Source organism: Anomaloglossus baeobatrachus, chromosome 1, assembly GCF_048569485.1.
Source record: "Anomaloglossus baeobatrachus isolate aAnoBae1 chromosome 1, aAnoBae1.hap1, whole genome shotgun sequence".
Lineage (NCBI taxonomy): Eukaryota > Metazoa > Chordata > Amphibia > Anura > Aromobatidae > Anomaloglossus > Anomaloglossus baeobatrachus.
In genome coordinates this window covers 193,997,553-194,017,472 of record NC_134353.1, presented here as the reverse complement: position 1 = coordinate 194,017,472, position 19,920 = coordinate 193,997,553, and the positions used below count along the sequence as shown (strand labels likewise).

Here is a 19,920-nt window from a genome sequence, read left to right as displayed (position 1 = left end):
GTTCTAATTTTTTTGGAAACTAGGGTTGCGTGATGGCTTAATATTTTGTGCCCTGATCTGACAATTTTAATCATGCCATTTTTGGATAGCTCTGATATTTTGATTGCCCGTAATTGCATTTTAGTGTTGATGTGATCCAAAAATTCTGGCGTTTTGATTTTTTTTCTCATTACTCCCTTTACCAATCAGATTAATTTGATAGATTGAGCATTTCTGAATGCGGCAATACCAAATATGTGTATTTTTTATTTATTGTTTATTTTCATTGGGAAAAAAGGAGAGTGATATGAACTTTTGTGTTTTTTACACTTTTCTTAAAACTTTTTCCCCTTTTTTATTCAACCCTTTAGGAGACACAGCTGCAATCTGATTGCTTGTGTTGTACAGAGTTAAGGGGGCTTTACATGCAGCAACATCGCTAGCGATGTCGCTGGTGAAAGCACCCACCCCCGTCGGTTGTGCATCATGGGCAAATCGCTGCCCGTGGCGCACAACATCGTTTACACCCGTCACACATACTTACCTGCCTAGCAACGTCGCTGTGGCCGGCGAACCTCCTCCTTTCTAAAGGGGCGGTTCATTCAGCGTCACAGCGGCGTCACTAAGCGGCCGCCCAATAGAAGCAGAGGGCAGAGATGAGCAGGATGAACATCCCTCCCACCTCCTTCCTTCCTCATTGCGGGCGGCTGCAGGTACGGTCATTTTCCTCGTTCCTGCGGTGTCACACATAACGATTTGTGTTGCCGCAGGAATGACAAACCTGCGTCCTGCAACATCAACGATAATCGGGATAGGAACAATCAATGATTTGGTAAGTAATTTTGATCGTTAACGGTCGTTCCTGCGTTTCACACGCAACGACGTCGTTAACTAGGCCGGATGTGCGTCACGAATTCCAAGACCCCAACGACATCTCATTAGCGATGTTGTTGCATGTAAAGCCCGCTTCAGGCATTAGTACTGCTCTGTATAGCAAAAATGCTGAGGTCCTATGAATGCCGGCGCACATCTGGCTTTCACAGGAAGTTTGTCATGATAGCCACATATCATCAGCTGACCCCTGGCTGTTATGACAACCCATCGGTGCGATCACATCATGGGGCCACCGATGGGAGTAGGGGATGATGCGCCTCCCTGTCAGCATGTGTTAAAGCCTGCTGTCAGAGATTAAGGGCTCATGCGCACGTTGCTTATTTTTTTGTGTTTCTGCAGCATTTTGAGCAGCAGCGTCACATTGTCAAGTGCATGCATACTGGTTCCCCAGCAAAGTCTATGAGAATCATGCAAAATTCGTGCGCACGATGCTTTTTGAAACGCAGCGTTTTGATTGTTAAAAATTTGAGAAAATCTCTGCGTTTAGAAAAGCAGCATGTCACTTCTTTTGAGCGTTTTGGCAGCTTTCTACACCCATTGAAATCAATGAGTTGTAGAAAAATGCTACCAAAATGCTAAGCATTTTTGTTGCGATCCGCATGTTGTTTTAACATAATAAAAGCAGGTCTTTCCGTCTCTCTCTCTGTCCATGTCGGTCTCTCCCTCTCACCCCCTCTCACGTACTCACTGAACCACGATTACCAGCGCTGCATGGCGTTCACACTGTGGTGGCTTCTCCTCTTTTGAAAGTGCCGTCCGCTCATTAATTCATCACGTATTCCCGGTTTCCCGCGCCCACCGGCGCCTATGATTGGTTGCAGTCAGACATGCCCCCATGCTGAGTGACAGCTGTCTCACTGCAACCAATCACAGCCGCCGGTGGGCGGGTCTATATCAAGCAGTAAAAAATAAAAAATAAAATAGTTAAAAAAAAACGACGTGCGTTCCCCCCCAATTTGTATACCAGCCAGGTTAAAGTCACATGGCTAAAGGTTGCTATTCTCAGGATGGTGAGCTCCATGTTATGGGGAGCCCCCCAGCCTAACAATATCAGCCAGCAGCTGCCCGGAAATGCCGTATCCATTAGATGTGACAGTCCTGGGACTCTACCTGGCTCTTCCCGAATTGGCCTGGTGCAGTGGCAAACGGGGTAATAAGGAGTTAATAGCAGCAGCCCATAGCTGCCACTAAGTCCTAGGTTAATTATGGCATGCATCTCCCCGAGATACCTTCCATGATTAACCTGTGAGTTAAAGAAAATAAACACACGCATCCAAAAAATCCTTTATTTGTAATGAAAGACAAAAAAACACCCTCTTTCACCACTTTATTAACCCCTCAAAAACACCTCCAGGTCCGACGTAATCCACGCAAGGTCCCACAACGCTTTCAGCTCTGCTACATCGGAAGCTGACAAGAGCGGCAGTAGAACAGCACCGCTCCTGTAAGCTTCATGCAGCAACTGAAGTGAGTCGCGCGATCAGCTGTGCTGTCACTAAGGTTACTCGCGGCCACAGCTCTCAGGTGGAGGACTGTAGCTGTGACCGCGAGTAACCTGAGTGAAAGCACAGCTGATTGCGTGGCTCACTGCAGTCACTCAGATTTGCAATCACAGGTAAGTCCTTCACGTGTGACCACAAATCAGGCTGCCACACACAGAGAGCCGCGCGATGTCAGTGAAATCGGGTGAAGCTCTGACGTCACTGCTGCAGACTTTTGTGTCCTGGCACTGACCTTCGAGGTTCATCTGAGTTCATGACAGCACTCAGAGACAGGGCCACGGGATGACAATAAAGTTGGGTGCAGTTCATCGAGTTCATTTTCATTGCCTGGCTCTGTCTGTGTCTGCTGCCAGCGGGCATGTAGCGGAGCTGGGGACCGCACTGACAAAAATGCATCCAAAAGGCATGTAAAATGCATGAAAAATGCATCCAAAATACATGCGTTTTGGATGCATTCTTTTTGTCAACACGCAGCGTCAAGTCTGCCAGAGGGTGCATTTATTTCTGCACTGGCCAGCAGGATTTTACTAGCTAACAGCCTCTTGTAGATCTGAGATCCACCCGCGTCTGGTAGAGGCTTATGTCGGCTGATAAGCCAACATATGCAGGGAAGGATGCAGACTTAATAGGACTTATGAAGGCCTCTGCTACTATTAAAACAAATATGCACCCACCGATCGTGATGCAGGTCAGGCTAAAATGGGAAGAAATTTTCAAGTGGAGTTACAATTGTTGCAACAATCAATCTGCAGTAAGAATTAATGACATTTTATCTTTGTTCTATGGATTTTTACACTTTTGGTGAAGCTCAATATATAAAGAATTTTTCCATGTTTTACTACTGGAAAAAGAAATTCATCACTAATTTTTGGTCAATAAGGGCTTTTTTTTGTAGGACAAGCTGTAGCTTTTATTGTTACCATCTTGGGGTTTGTTTATACTGCTTTCAAATCTTTTTTTCTTTCCAACATTCACAGCATAAGTATTCTAATATTTTGTTACTAGTTAATAAAGAAATGTGGCTATGTCAAATATTTTAATATTTTGTATTTTTCTTATTTTTTTGCAGCATGATTTAGGTCTTTAACCCCTTCAAGACTGGCTGATATTTCACTTTCCGTTTTTTTTTTCGTCATTCTTCTTCCGAGACACGTAACTTTTATTTTTCAGTCAATATGGTCATGTCAGGGCTTATTTTTTTTCTGAACGAGCTGTAATTTTAAATGAAACCATAAGTTTTACCATATAGTGTACTGGAAAACGGCACAAAAATTTGAAATGCGGAAAAATTGCAAAAAAAGTGCTATAGCACTATTGTTTTTGAGATATTTTATTCACTGTGTTCACTAAATGGTAAAACTGATGCATGGGTGTGATGCCTGAGGTTGGTGTGAGTTCGTAGATACCAAAGATGCATAGGTTTACTTTTATCTAAGGGGTTAAAAAAAATCTGAATTTTGTCCGAAAAAAGTGGCGCACATTTTATGCAACATTCCTTGACCCATAGCGGTCTCATTTTTTGTGATCTATGGATTAGTGATGGCTTATTTTTTGTGTCTCAGGCTGATGTTTTTAATGATACCATTTTTGTGCAGATGCTACGTTTTGATCGTCTGTTATTGCATTTATCGCAAAATTTGTGGCGACCAAAAAACGTAATTTTGGCATTTGGATTTTTTTTGCCGCTACGCCGTTTACTGATCAGATTAATTGATTTTATATTTTGATAGATTGGGCATTTCTGAACGCAGCGATACCAATTATGTGGATATTTTTTATTTTTTTAACCCTTTAATTTTCAATGGGGCAAAAGGGGGGTGATTTGAACTTTTAGGTTTTTTTTATTTTTTTTTAATTTTTTAAAACTTTTTCTTTTTACTTTTTTTTTATTTTACTAGTCACCCTAGGGGACTATAAGGATCAGCAATCCGATCACTCTGCCCTATCTGCTGATTACAGCTACACAGCTGTGAATAGCAGATATGCTCATTTCATGTCTCATCCAGCTCTCGGTCGGGTGAAACTGAATGTGAATCATGTGAGCTATAGGAGTCATCACATGACCTTGTGCTACCATGACAACCACTAGACATCACGTGACGTAATCACGTGACTTCCGATATCGGCCGGTGAGTAAATGTTTACCGCCGATGCCATTATAATGGCGCTGTCACATATTGACAGCTCCATATAAGGGGTTAAACGGCACGGGCAGATAACAATTCTGCTTGTGCCTGGCAGGCATACATCTCAGCTGTAAAAATCAGCTGAGATGTGCACCGATCGCGGCAAGCTGCCGTCAGCAGACAGTGGGCAGTAACACTAAGACTGCTAGGACGTAATATTACTGCCCACGGTCGTTAAGGGGTTAACTGCCATTTCAATAACCTTGGCACACATGGACACATCAAGAGGGGTGGCATTAGTTGGATTAGGGTAGGGATTCTCCCATATTTAACCCATTAAATGCCACTGTCACGGCATTGCCATTTAAATCACGCTGTCAGATTTTGACAGGACAACCTAAGTGGTAAGCAGGCACAGGTGGATCTCTGATTCACCCGCTCCTGTTAGCCGCACATTTCTGCTTAACAGATCAACAAATATGTGTGGGTATTACCTCGGGCTCACCCTGGAGCCTGCGATTACCGGGCGGACACAACCTAGGAAGTGTATATATAGGTCCAAGGTTGTGAAGGGGTTAAAATAGGCAGGGAAATGCTTTACCTCAAAAAAAGAATCAGATACAATCCCATGATTGTATGTTCTCCTTGTGTGTCCTCCCACACTCCAAAGACATACTGAAAGGGAATTTAGATTGTGGGCCCCAATGGAGACACTCATGATGATGTCTGAGAAGTGCTCCAGATTATGATGGTGCTATTTAACAAGCTTAATAAATAAGAATATTGTTTTGAGCTTTTTCTCAGTATTTTTCTGACATTTTTAGGAGTGGAAGCTGCATCAAGAATGCATCGGGCACTAGAGAAATATCAATGTGCCATGTACAAGCATACCTTTCAAAAGGAATGTCAGTAGTATCCAACCTGTTAAGTTGTATATATGGATAGGCAGGTCATAGAAATTTGAATAAAATGATACCTTGATATTTGCAATCCTATGCTTATTCCTAAGAAATCCACATTTTTCTTAATACGGAAATATGTTTATTTATGGGTCATTACATTAATGTCCCAGAGAATCTTTCTCCAGAGCTTATTTTAAATTAAAGTAGGCATTACCAATATGAACCATGTAGATCAAGAGAGCAGACTGTCAGTAATTTTATGTCTCAGACTGATAATTCCCCTTTGATTTAAAATCAGCTATGGAAACAGATTCTCGGGGAGATAGATACATAGCTATGTAAATAGCTCATTTACATATAGGAAAAATGTGAATTTCTTTGGAATATGACGTTCAATTGAAGATAGCAAAATGTCATGTTATTTAACTTTAAGTCCTTCATGACCATATATAGGCAGCTTAGGTGTGTAGAGTTTACTGACAGATTCTCTTTACAGAGTAAAGTTAGGTACAATGTGTTCCGCTTGATTGATTTTATAGTTACTTTTTTAATACCTCATAATTAAATTAATATTCGCATTCCTGAGCAATAGATAAACACAAGAGTGATTTAACTGGTGTCCTGATTCAATAATTAATACTCTCCAATTTGCAAGTTATTATATACTGACAAGCAAAAGGGAAACAATGTTTTGAAGTTTTGACTTTGAGGCTACAAATCTTACCATCCACTACATCTTTGGCCTCCGACACACATCCGTACCGCCGGTACGTGTTTGCCATTTTTTGCACGTACCGGCGGCACGGAGATACGTTCAGCAATGCTACCCTATTGTAGCAGGCACACACACGTAAAATCACACGGAACGTGTGTCCATGTGCGTTTGTACTTGTGTGCGTTTTTCTACACGCTGACATGTCCACGTTTTTCTCCAGCAGCACGGGTGTCACACGGCCCGCACCCGGCCCGCACCCGTACCACATGGATGTAGTGTGGATGCGGTCCCGTGTGACACGCACCGGAGAAAACACACGTGTCAGTGAAAAAATAACAAAACATTTACTCACCTTCTCCAGCCCTCCTGTCTCTGCCGCTGCTGCCACTTGCTGCCGACCGCCGCTCATTATGCTCATTTAATATTCACTTCACTGCAGCCGGCAGCAGCAGCAGCGGGGAGACGGCAGGGCTGGAGACCGAAGATCAGCACCACGGACAGCAGCGCGGACCACGTGAGTATGCAAATTACCGGATAGCACACGTAGAACACACGTGGACCGCACGTACCCGAGACACGTACTTACCACACGCAACACACAGGATAAATACGTGTCTCGCGGCACATGTGTGTTTTTAACGGAAGTGTGTTTCAGGCCTTTGAGTGTGAGACTACCTTCATTTTCTAGACAATCATGTTGGCTATCTCATATGTAAATTTGACTTGAAACTATTTAGCCTATGATTAGTTATGCAGATTCTTGTCATGTTATTGTATTGTTACTATGTGGCTCCTAGAAACCTAAATTAAAATTTGTATTATTTTGTTAGTATTTTGTAAATCCACTTTGGCTTTTAAGACTGAAGCTGAAGGAGAGCATGCCCAGAAGGATTCAGTCAAACATGTCTCTACCAAAATCTGATCCCAGGTCTCTTCTACACGTTCCCAATGTTCGTGCAAGTTGGTCAGCTCACTTGGATATTCATACAGATTTTTCTTCAACTCTTCCCCCAAGTGTTTGATTGGGTTGAGGTCTGGGAATGATGAGGGCCAATCTAGCACCTCTACTTTATTGTCATTAAACTATTTCTCTGTCAATCTTGACGTATGCTTTGTTTCGTTGTCCTGCTGGAACACTATGTCGTCCTTTTCATACCCATAGTAGTCAAGTGTACAAAGTAACTCATCTTGTAGGATACTCACATATAGCTCAGCATTAAGACCACCATCTATCCTGGCCAAGTATCCAAGCCCTTTGGTTGAGAAACAACCCATTATTATCAGGCTTCCTCCAACAAACTTGACAGTCCCTTCAATTTCTTGATTCATAGGACTGATAGGCTTTGTGATGAGTTGACTTATTGATGCTGATATTTTGCCAGGGCATCCACCTTGGCTTTCATATTCCTTCAACTGTCGTGACACTTACATGATGCAGTTTGTCAATTTTCTAGGCAGATAGACCACTATCAAGAGCTGAATAATGTTTCTCTCTTCTTGGGAAATCTTCATCATGGTTGCTCCTCAATTCTAACCAGTGACCATTTGCTGTCACCGTTCGTGGGAGTCAACCTAATAACACACTGAGCTATTATGGAATGTGAGAACAGGTTGGAAAGCATTTTTCAAAAACCAGAAGCAAAACACTAACAATGCAGTGACATGACAAAAATCTGCATAACTAATCATATACAAAATAGTTGCAAGTCAAATTTATAAACCAGATGATTGTTTATAAATTGAAGGTAGTCTCAGGATCGAAGCTGTAGTGGATGGTGAGATATGGAGCTTGAAAGTCAAAAGATCTGAACATTGTTACCCTTTTGTTTGTGCCTGTATTTTCGCAGTCATGGACATGGGTTTTATCCTATGCAAGTTTTACTGGGATATTCGCCTAATACAAAAAAATATTTATAGAAAAAATGAGCACTTTGTTTAAGGAAATTACATTAACCCCTTCAGCCCCCGGGCACTTTCCGTTTTTGCGTTTTGTTTTTTGCTCCTTTTCTTCCGAGAGCCGTAACTTTTTTATTATTCCGTCAATCTTGCCATATGAGGGCTTGTTTTTTGCAGGACGAGTTGTACTTTTAAATGAAACCATAGGTTTTACCATATATTGTACTGGAAAACAGCAAAAAAATTCCAAGTGTGGAAAAACTGCAAAAAAAGTGTGATCGCACAATAGTTTTTGGGATGTTTTATTCACCGTGTTCACTATATGGTAACACTGATGTATCTATATGATGCCTCAGGTCAGTGCGAGTTTGTAGACACCAAACATGTATAGGTTTACTTGTATCTAAGGGGTTAAAAAAAATTCACAAGTTTGTCCAATAAAAGTGGCGTACGTTTTGCGCCATTTTCCGAATCACGTAGCGTTCTCATTTTTCGGGATCTATGGCTCAGTGATGGCTTATTTTTTGCGTCTCGAGCTAACATTTTTAATGGTACCATTTTTGCTCATCAGATGCTACGTTTTGATCGCCTGTTATTGCATTTTGCGTAAAACATGCGGCGACCAAAAAACGTAATTTTGGCGTTTGGAATTTTTTTTGCCACTACGCCGTTTACCAATCAGATTAATTGATTTTATATTTTGATAGATCAGGCATTTCTGACCGCGGCGATACCAAATATGTGTATATTTATGTATGTTTTTAACCCTTTAATTTTCAAAGGGGTGAAAGAGTGGTGATTTGAACTTTTAGGTTTTTTGTTTTTTTTTATTTTTTAAAACTTTTTTTTTACTTTTTTTTTTTATTTTACTAGTCCCCCTAGGGGTTTATAGCGATCCGCAATCCGATCGCTCTTATCTATCTGCTGATCACAGCTATACAGCTGTAAACAGCAGATTCAGTCACTTCCGGTTTCCCCATGCTCCGTGCCGAGGAAAAACGAAAGTGAAACTTCGTAGCTGCAGGCGTCATCACATGACCCTGTGCTACGATGGCAACCACCGAACGTCACGTGATCACTCACGTGACTTCTGGCGGGGGCGGCGGTAAGTAAAAAACATGGCCGCGCGCATATAGATCTCGCTGCAAGACTTTGGCAGCGAGATTTAAGGGGTAAAACATGCAGGCACACATGTCAGCTGTTGAAAACAGCTGATATGTGTGCCGACCGCCAGGGCGGGGCGGGGCTTAACGGGACACGATCCTTGACGGATAGATCCGTCCAAGGTCGTGAAGTGGTTAACCGAATACCAAGAATTTTGTTTGCCAAGTTATAATCTTTCTCTTTGTGCCCTGCTGTACACAGGGGCCAAATCCTACACAGGGCGGTATAAGCAATTTCACCATAGTTGTTACCCTCACCTCCGAAAAAAAAACATGAATTTCACTAAAAATTAGAAGCTAAGCTCTATTTTTTTTAATAACAAATGTTCCCCTTTTGCCATTCTCTGGGCATTTTGGCCAATCATGCTGTCCCCAAAATCTAATTTTAGTAAAAACAAGGAGGGCATTGGGATATTACGTAAATTTGAGTCACAGAAAACAGACAATTTTGTACCCTCTGTATAAAGCTTCAGTAAGCATCACGCGGCCCTCATCAAATACTAATGGTGGATTTCAAAATAACACAAATTTTCCTTTATATGTCTAACAATGTTGCAACATACTTTGTATGCTGAAACATATGCAGGGATAAATTCCATCATGTTTGAATTTTTCCAAAGCCATCATGTCTTGCAGATGCAGAAACACAGCTTGATGTTTGAATTGTGTCCTACATCTCCTCCTTCCATATGTCATTTAAGTGTGAAGGCTGACTGTCCATCTCATCCAATTAATCAATAGAAATAAGTTGTTTTTGAGAAATGAATTCCTTAGCCCTTGGATTGCTGTGGTTTAGGGGACTATGAGGCTAAATGGATAGAGGTGTTATTATGGCTATTGAAAGTCTGCTATGAAAAAGATCAGGTGCTGATAGCAGTGGAGGAGGACTGTACAGACCTCTAACTCAAATTAATGGTGTCGCTGTCAGAGGTAACATTATACTGCGACTATATATTCTGTTTCTTACTTACTAATACATGTGCTAAATGCAAAGGAGGGCAATTGTTTCCCACACCTGTTAACTACTACTGTAGGGATGGTTGGTGCGAGTAGTTCAGGTGATACTGCTTCTAGAGACTCCCATCATTTTAACCGAGGTATGTTTTTTGCCAATTTTTTTTTCATGTTGTAGTGGTATACCACATTCTAATTTAGGACTTTCTATCTCTATCTAAGGTGATGAGCTGTATGCCCTGACTAGGCTGTAAAATCCTAAAATGGCTCTGTTCCCTGCCTTTACCTTCTAAAATGCCTGTTATAGCCCTCCTGATTGGCTGTGCAAGATCATGTAATGTGATACCTGCAAAGCATTATGAGTAGAGCTGGTCGAACTCGCAAAAAAACGGAACCGGCGGGTCCCTGCTAAATTAATAAAAAAAACTGGATCTGCTACAGAATCCAGTACCCATATAAGTGTATTCCCATACATTCCCATACCAGAATCCAGAGATTAAAACAGTTGGTGGAAGGGATATGGGGATAAGAGTGCGCGCGGTGTACTCACCGAGGCTGTGTCATGGCGGCACACTCCTTCCGGCTCACGCTTTCCCTTCCGGATCCGACAATTAACTCTCACTGCTTTGCCCGCCCACCGTCGTGTGTAATTGGTTGCATTTAGATGCGGCTCCACCCTGAATGACAGCGTGTCAGGTGACTGCATCCAATCACAGGCATCAGGATGGCAGGAGGGTGGGGAAAGCAGCGCAAGTATCTGCGGATCAGTATGGTGGTATAAAAATAAATGAATAAATAAAACAATCGGCGCAGGGTCTTCCATATTCTGATGCCAGCACAGATAAAGTCCACGACTGCAGCCCCCAGCTGTCGGGCTTTGTCTGTGCTGTGTATCGAAATAAGCCCAGATGGGAAGGTCTCGCATCACATGATCCGGCATGGCCTGCCACTCTCCGAATATGAGCGTACATAGAAACACATGCGGCCTACCTGCTCCTGTTAGGAGAGTGTTCGGCTGTGCTGGGTGATGCGATGTGAGACTCGTGCCAGTCTGGCATGACATCACCTGGCATAGCCTGTCGCTCTCCCAAAATGAATGTGCAGGTACATCGAAACACATGAGGCCAACCCGCTCCTTTCAGGAGAGTGTGTGGCTGTGCTGGATGATGTGATGCGAGACTCGTGCGAGTCTGGCATTACATCACCCGGCACGGCCTGCCTCTCTCTGAACATGAGCGTGCAGGTACATAGAAACACATGCGGCTGCTCCTGTCAGAAACTGGCGTTACTTGCAAGTGTGACTATGGCCTAAGAGAAACCGCATGCCGCTTTATTTTCTTTTTTCTAATTTAAATAAATAATTAAAAAAAACAACAACCGACGTGTGGTCATCCCAATTTTGATACCCAGCCAAGTTAAAGCCAGCAGGGAGCTGGTATTCTCAGCCGCATCCATTAGATGAGACAATCCCAGTGCTTTATCAGCTCTTCCCATTGCCCTGGTGCGGTGGCAATCAGGGTAATAGCAGGGGTTAATAACAGCACACAGCTGCTACTAAACCCTAGGTTAGTGATGTTACAGGCATCAATGAGATACCTGCATTATTAATCTGTAAATGAAAGTAAATAAGTCCAAACACAGAGAAAAAATCCTTTATTTGGAATAAAATACAAAAATACACCCTCTTTCATCACTTTATTAACCCCAAACACTCCTCCAGAGCCAGAGTAATCCACACGAGGTCCCACGCCGCTTCAAGTACTGCTACATCTGACATCGAACGGCCATAGAACAAGACCGCTGGCTGTGAGTGCAGAAAGTGACTGAGCCGCAATGAGCAATGACTGTAGGCAGACACTGTCACATGCTGAGGGCGCGTCTGACTGCAACCAATCACAGACAACAGGATGTCCGGTGGGCGGGGAAGGCTGTGTATGCGATGAGCCTATTGCACAGTAGAGGAAGTGAATGCACGACTCGGAGCAGTTTGCCGCTATAACACCGAGTCTCCGTAAGTATGAAACACTCGCTTAATTCTTGTTTTCTTTATTTTTCCTTTAATTCCCCTATATAAGGGAAGTATTACTGATTTTCTCTATGGGGCAGATGCATCAATATATTTACGCCATTTATGTGACTTAAAACACTTTGAATAATCACAAGACTTTTGCTCAATATGGAGTTATGCATGTTTATTAAATTTTGGCTTTTTCATGCCAGTTTCACAAAAATGGGCGGAACTGGGGAGGAGAGGGCCTAAGCTTGACAATCAAATTAATCAAAAAGGGTATTTCTTATGCCAGAAATGTTAATCCAGTCCCTGAGTGAAATAACATTTCTGGTGAGGCTCACAGAGGCGCCCACAACTGATAAGGTGTGCCAAATTCATTAAGTGGCATGTCTCTTATTTAATCTGGTGCATCTTATTCATTCATGCCCCTTGTTAATACTGGCATACCAGTCTTAAAGGGATGGTCCAAAACACTAATTACTATTAATCCTAAATGCGTATCTACTTGATAAGATAATCTATTTTTTTCTAATATACTTTAATTAACACTTCTCTATTCTTCCCTCACTTCTGTGCATAACTGCTTTATTTTATTTTTATGTCCTCTTTGAAGACATTTTGTTTGAGGATCTTAGTGCATGTTCAAATACTGAAACAAAGCCTCATCAGGAGGCAGAGGCTGCTATCACTACGAAAGCCTTTGCCTACTCCTCTATTCCCTTCTTTACTGAGCATGCTTTGGTTTTCAATTCTGACGTATGCTCAGTAGATTCTTGATTACTCTGGAATATGCACTGTGTCACTGCCCCCTCTGCTCTGATGGTGCTTCGTTTGACTATCCCATCAATGAATTGTATTCTCAAATGAAGCGTCATCAAAGGAAGTAGAAAAGAAATAAAGCAGTTAGAAAGTGGTGAGAGTGCATATAGGCCAGTGAGGTTGAGTGCATTACTTCCTGTTTTCTTTGAAACTATTGTAACTGCTTATTCCAGGTCTCTCTGTAGCTCTCCACTGGTGGTTCTTGGTTCTTGGACAACTCCTCTGATAATTCTTTTCATTCCTATGTCTAAAAACCTGTGGGGGCACCTGGTCTTGGCCAGCTTATGGTGAAATTATGTTTTTCAACTTACAGATTATGACCACAAAAGTCCTCACTGGAATCTTCAGTAGTTTAGAAATTGTTCTGTAACCAATGACATCAGTATGTTTTGCAACAATAATGTTGCGAAGATCTTGACACAGCTCACTGATTCTTTCCATCATGAGATGTTTCTTGTGTGGCACCTTAGTAATGAGACATCTTTTTATAGGCCATCAGTTGAACCAGATGATATTATTTTTCACTAAGTGGCAGGATTGCTTTCTAATTACTGATTGATTTCAGCTGGTCACATGACTTTCCATAGCGTTTTGCACCTCTCTTTCTTCATATGTTCAGTACTTTTTTCCTGTATAATTTCTAATTATTACATATAAATTAATTTATGGACATCTATGGTTTCATTTCTTTGCCTGTGTGGATTGGGTGGGTTGTTACCAGCATGATGGGGAGAAAATTTGGTGAGAAATTGATGTCAATAGCACCTTTAAAAATATATTTACTTAGAAAATTTGTGACGTGTTCAATATTTATTACACCTGCTGTAAATGTACAGCCAACTGTCAAATAAGAATAAAATGCCTCATTCTCCTGATCTTTAGCAAATCAATAATCTAAAACCTAAACACTGCACTATTCTCATGTCATATATGGAAATTAAAAATCTGTAAAGATATGAACAAAGGACCCAATTCATCAAGATCTTGATGAGGGGATGTGCTGGAGTCAGATGCTCTTGCCTCTTCATGAATCAGGAGCAGCAGACGAGTTGTGTGCACCTCTGTGTGTACCTCAACACAAATCCTACTCCAGTCCCTGCTAGAATAAGATTTGTGGGGTAGCGAATGCTGCCCCTTGTCTTGAATTTGATGAGCGACAGCGTTTAAATCCTTGTCCTGCCACAACTCTGCTTGCTGTGTCATTCCTGGGCAAAAAGGGAGAGAGCACGGCAAAGGTTGCAACCTTTTAGGTTAACCTCAGGTGAAACCAAAATTTTGCAGCTTTTTATGACAAAATACTGACATAAAAGCTTTGATGAATTGGACCCATAGTGTATCAACATTATATTTATTTATTTATCTCGGTCATAAATGGAAAATACTGAGAGCACATTGCACAAGTTTGTGTTTGGCAGCACTCCAGTTTTATTATCTGATACACAAACAAAACATACTGGCTATGCTTTAAAAGAACAAAATTATTGTATTTCTTTGCTTTTTTGTGTGCTTCATGTAAAACAACTATCATATATAGTGATGGGCGAGCACTAAAGTGCTCGGCTGCTTGTTACTTAAGTTGAGTAGGTCAGACGCTCTGAAAGGGCCCAACTTGAGTAACGAGTATTATGGAAGTCAATGATTGGCCTCTTCAGGTCTCCGCTCACATACAGCCAGCCATATACAGCGCATTTCTGGGAGGGAAGGAGGGTAGAGGGTTTTTTTTTCACACACTACATCTGAAAACCTTTTTACCCACAGTGAGAGCCATTTAGAGATTGCGAATACCTATTCCCGGGGTTCCTGCATACATCATTCAGTGAAGCAAGCCTGTGCTGTGTGTTAGTTGTTTCACAGATGAAACGTCCGAGCACTCGTAATACTTGGCCGAGCATCGCAAGTACCCATGCACCCCAATGCTCGATCAAGTATCGAGCAGTGGCGAGAATGCTCTCCAATCATTAAGCATATGCCAAATGTTTTCCAAGTGAAAGTGCACCAGGAACTGTTAGGGTATGTGCTCATGACCAGGACCTGCTGCGTACTGGATACAGTAGGTCCTGACCTCCGGGGTTGTGAGTTTCCTCCGCAGGAGAACTCAGGAGGCTGCAGCTGCTTGTGCCCATGATTTGGTCTCAGGCAATTACGGTCTCTCTTCTGCAACTCTGCAGCAAACAATTGATATGCTGCAGCTTGGTCAGTACTTGCAGCACAGTGGGTATGGGATTTCTAGAAATCCCATCCACTATGCTTGCAAAGTGCAACACAGCATTTTGGATGTAGCTGAAGCATGCGGCGTCCAAGACACTGTGAAAACTGATCATGGGCATGTACCCTTATGCTCATAAATTAAAAAAAAAATACAATGTTCAGTATATATATACAGTTAGGTCCAGAAATATTTGGACAGTGACACAATTTTCGCGAGTTGGGCTCTGCATGCCACCACATTGGATTTGAAATGAAACCTCTACAACAGAATTCAAGTGCAGATTGTAACGTTTAATTTGAAGGTTTGAACAAAAATATTTGATAGAAATTGTAGGAATTGTACACATTTCTTTACAAACACTCCACATTTTAGGAGGTCAAAAGTAATTGGACAAATTAACCAAACCCAAAAAAAATATTTTTATTTTCAATATTTTGTTGCGAATCCTTTGGAGGCAATCACTGCCTTAAGTCTGGAACCCATGGACATCACCAAACGCTGGGTTTCCTCCTTCTTAATGCTTTGCCAGGCCTTTACAGCCGCAGCCTTCAGGTCTTGTTTGTTTGTGGGTCTTTCCGTCTTAAGTCTGGATTTGAGCAAGTGAAATGCATGCTCAATTGGGTTAAGATCTGGTGATTGACTTGGCCATTGCAGAATGTTCCACTTTTTTGCACTCATGAACTCCTGGGTAGCTTTGGCTGTATGCTTGGGGTCATTGTCCATCTGTACTATGAAGCGCCGTCCGATCAACTTTGCGGCATTTGGCTGAATCTGGGCTGAAAGTATATCCCGGTACACTTCAGAATTCATCCGGCTACTCTTGTCTGCTGTTATGTCATCAATAAACACAAGTGACCCAGTGCCATTGAAAGCCATGCATGCCCATGCCATCACGTTGCCTCCACCATGTTTTACAGAGGATGTGGTGTGCCTTGGATCATGTGCCGTTCCCTTTCTTCTCCAAACTTTTTTCTTCCCATCATTCTGGTACAGGTTGATCTTTGTCTCATCTGTCCATAGAATACTTTTCCAGAACTGGGCTGGCTTCATGAGGTGTTTTTCAGCAAATTTAACTCTGGCCTGTCTATTTTTGGAATTGATGAATGGTTTGCATCTAGATGTGAACCCTTTGTATTTACTTTCATGGAGTCTTCTCTTTACTGTTGACTTAGAGACAGATACACCTACTTCACTGAGAGTGTTCTGGACTTCAGTTGGTGTTGTGAATGGGTTCTTCTTCACCAAAGAAAGTATGCGGCGATCATCCACCACTGTTGTCATCCATGGACGCCCAGGCCTTTTTGAGTTCCCAAGCTCACCAGTCAATTCCTTTTTTCTCAGAATGTACCCAACTGTTGATTTTGCTACTCCAAGCATGTCTGCTATCTCTCTGATGGATTTTTTCTTTTTTTTCAGCCTCAGGATGTTCTGCTTCACCTCAATTGAGAGTTCCTTAGACCACATGTTGTCTGGTCACAGCAACAGCTTCCAAATGCAAAACCACTCACCTGTAATCAACCCCAGACCCTTTAACTACTTCATTGATTACAGGTTAACGAGGGAGACGCCTTCAGAGTTAATTGCAGCCCTTAGAGTCCCTTGTCCAATTACTTTTGGTCCCTTGAAAAAGAGGAGGCTATGCATTACAGAGCTATGATTCCTAAACCCTTTCTCCGATTTGGATGTGAAAACTCTCATATTGCAGCTGGGAGTGTGCACTTTCAGCCCATATTATATATATAATTGTATTTCTGAACATGTTTTTGTAAACAGCTAAAATTACAAAACTTGTGTCACTGTCCAAATATTTCTGGACCTGACTGTATGTATATATATATATATATATATATATATATATATATATATAAAAATATACTAATATATATATATATATATATATACATATATATATATATATAAACAAAATGACATAATTTTTTGAGTGGTGAACTATGCTCAAATCACAGGCAACCAAAGTCCTACAGTCTGGCATGTACAAATCATACACTTTTATGTGACACAAAAAAAAAATGGTGGTTTTACAGAACAGAAGGGAAGCACTTTTTAAAAAAAATATTGCAGGGAGAATAATTTTGAGTGAATACATTTCTACTGATAAGCCTTGTACAGTATTAACACTTTTAATAGTGCTAGATTATCACTCCAATAAGCTCTGTGTGGATATCTCAAGCATGGCAAAATCAAAGCTGTAGGTGAATGTGAAAATATTCTTCTTTCATAACACAGCCTGATTACTCTGACTTGCAATCTTTTTTTCATGTCTTTTTGCCTTATATTATTATATAAATTAGCTTAATGATTGATTATATCGTACTATTTGGGACCAATAAGTCAATTACATAGGTAAGCAAATAGATGCCATTTTTCTTATAAAAATCTATTAGTTTCCATAAACAGTAGACTACGAAATAAGTAAGGGTCCAACATTTTTCTTATGGCCCATAGAGTAGACTAGTTGAGGATAATACCTGATCTTGACCTAAAGTAACAATTGTGAGTGGGATTTTTTTACGTGTGTTACTTAGGCTATGTGTCCACGTTGCTTTTTACCTGCTTTTTACCTGCTTTTTTGCTGCTTTTTCAACTGCAGCGTTTAATGGCAAAATGGATGTGTTCTGCTTTTCAAGCAAAGTCTATGGGAATTTGGGTTTCTTGTGCCCACTATGCAGTTCAAACTGCAGCCTTTTTCTGGCAGAAATTTGGACAAAAACTCAGCTTTGCAGTGCAAAACCCAAATGGCAAAAACAATTGACATGCAATTGTTTTTGCCATTTGCGTTTTGAACTGCAAAGCAGAGTTTTTGACCAAATTTCTGCCAGAAAAAGGCTGCAGTTTGAACTGCATAGTGCGGACAAGAAACCCAAATTCCCATAGACTTTGCTTGAAAAGCAGAACACATCTATTTTGCCATTAAACGCTGCAGTTGAAAAAGCAGCAAAAAAGCAGGTAAAAAGCAGGTAAAAAGCAACGTGGACACATAGCCTTAGTTTTCCAAAATATGGAGAGTGGAATGTGAAATGAATTAGAATTCAACCGGATAACTTAGTAAATCTACCCCAGTGTATGTAACATGCACTCAAACACGTGAATGTTCAGAGAACTAACAACATTACATTCTATAGCGGCTTCTAACCATTTCAATGTGCTTTAAAAATATTGTGACTAACTTGTTGTTATACTTTTGTGATTAATCCGAGAAAAAATTGACATATCGTTTTTCATTTCTTTGCATGTATATGTCTCATTTTTTATTTTTCTTTATATTTAAGATATCCTTTAGTGATGTCATGAGGAACAAGGCAAGGCTGTCAATTACAGGAAGTGTTGGGGAAAATGGACGTGTTCTGACACCAGAATTTCCAAAAGCAGTGCATGCAGTGAGTCCTGGCATGAGAATGAATGTCAGTGTGACTGATCTCTCGTGATTGATAAGAACCTTTTGAGTGCCTTACACAATGGTCTTTCTTGTGCGTTTATTGTCAACGTGGTGAAAGAGGCATCCAATATCTTGAAGACTTTTTTCTTTTCCGAACAAGAATTCTATCATCTCTTTGGATTTCATCTTGAATAACAAAATGGATGCTTGGTTGGAAATAAAAGGGAAACAAAAAAAAACATACAGCAGAAACACAACTCAATTTTCTACACTTATTCAAGATGAAGCTTGACTGACATGCACAGCTAAAATTGGAAGATCTGTTTAATCTGACGTAAAACGTTGTACAGGCAACACACCAGTTTCTGAAGCCACCGTTGTTAGTCTCTTGATTCATATGACTTAAGCACACTTGACATCAACTGCATCAAGATGTGACATTTTATAAGATAAAAAGAGAAAAATAAAACATTAAACATGGGAAAAAAAATATTTTTTGGTATTTTCGAAAAAAAAAAAAGGAAACAATGGCTTTTCAATAAATTGCTTCCATTCTGGTTGTATATATATAAAAAATACTATAAGAGGAACATAAGGGTTACATCATTAGATGCATATTTTCAAAGCCAAATACACATTTGCTGAAGAGAAATGAAGCCTATTTAAACAATGGAGTTGTGTAACAAAGTATTATTATTATTGATAAAAGCAAATCAGTTCTGTATATTCTAACCTTTAATTGATGTTACATTCAGAACACTTGATAATGCTCAGTATTAAAAATAAAACTTTTTTTGTTTCCTATGATTTAATCTACAAAATGAGCGTTTACCGCTGGAGTCTGATCATTTTAACTTTTGTCTTGAATTTATTTCCGTAATCTCAGTTTTCAAAAACATCATACATTTTTGAGGGCAATGCTTGAAATCCTTGATTTGTTGTAATAATGCTAAAAATTAAAAAATGACATTACCCGTCCCGATATTGCTTTAAACTCCAGGCACTCAACACCTTGGTTAGTCTGTGTCAGACAGGAAACCATTTTTGTTCTTGATAATGAAGTGAAACACTTATTACTCTTGTAATAATCTCATTTTATTAGTGTTATAGTAGGATTTGGAACTAATATCAGTTTTGAGACTTCCTTTAACCCTTGTCTGGTACAATGGGGTCAATGTAAAAATTGGGAATTCAGCAACCGTCTCTTCATAAAATACCAAGTTTATTTAGCCAAAATCCATTAAAAAATATATCTCCAAGGGATTAAAAAAAAAATGCCTACAACATAAACAAATAAACTAATAGAAACAAGGGTAACATCCTAAATGCGTTTGTCTTAGTTTACTTATTTAT

The 19,920-nt window shown here is 40.6% G+C and overlaps 1 protein-coding gene across 5 annotated transcripts in view; it reads left to right on the top strand.

The window, feature by feature from the left end:
- GRIA2 (glutamate ionotropic receptor AMPA type subunit 2) overlaps window positions 1-19,371 on the top strand; it is a 270,236-nt gene extending 250,865 nt beyond the window's left edge. For 3 of the 5 annotated variants that reach the window (XM_075347593.1, XM_075347571.1, XM_075347564.1), the window contains one exon: window positions 18,461-19,371. In XM_075347593.1, the coding sequence (XP_075203708.1) occupies window positions 18,461-18,616 (156 nt within the window). In that variant the 3' untranslated portion in view covers window positions 18,617-19,371. The remainder of the gene's footprint in view (window positions 1-18,460) is intronic. The other 2 variants (XM_075347586.1, XM_075347577.1) reach the window with 1 other exon arrangement.
- The last annotated feature ends 549 nt before the right edge of the window (window positions 19,372-19,920 follow it).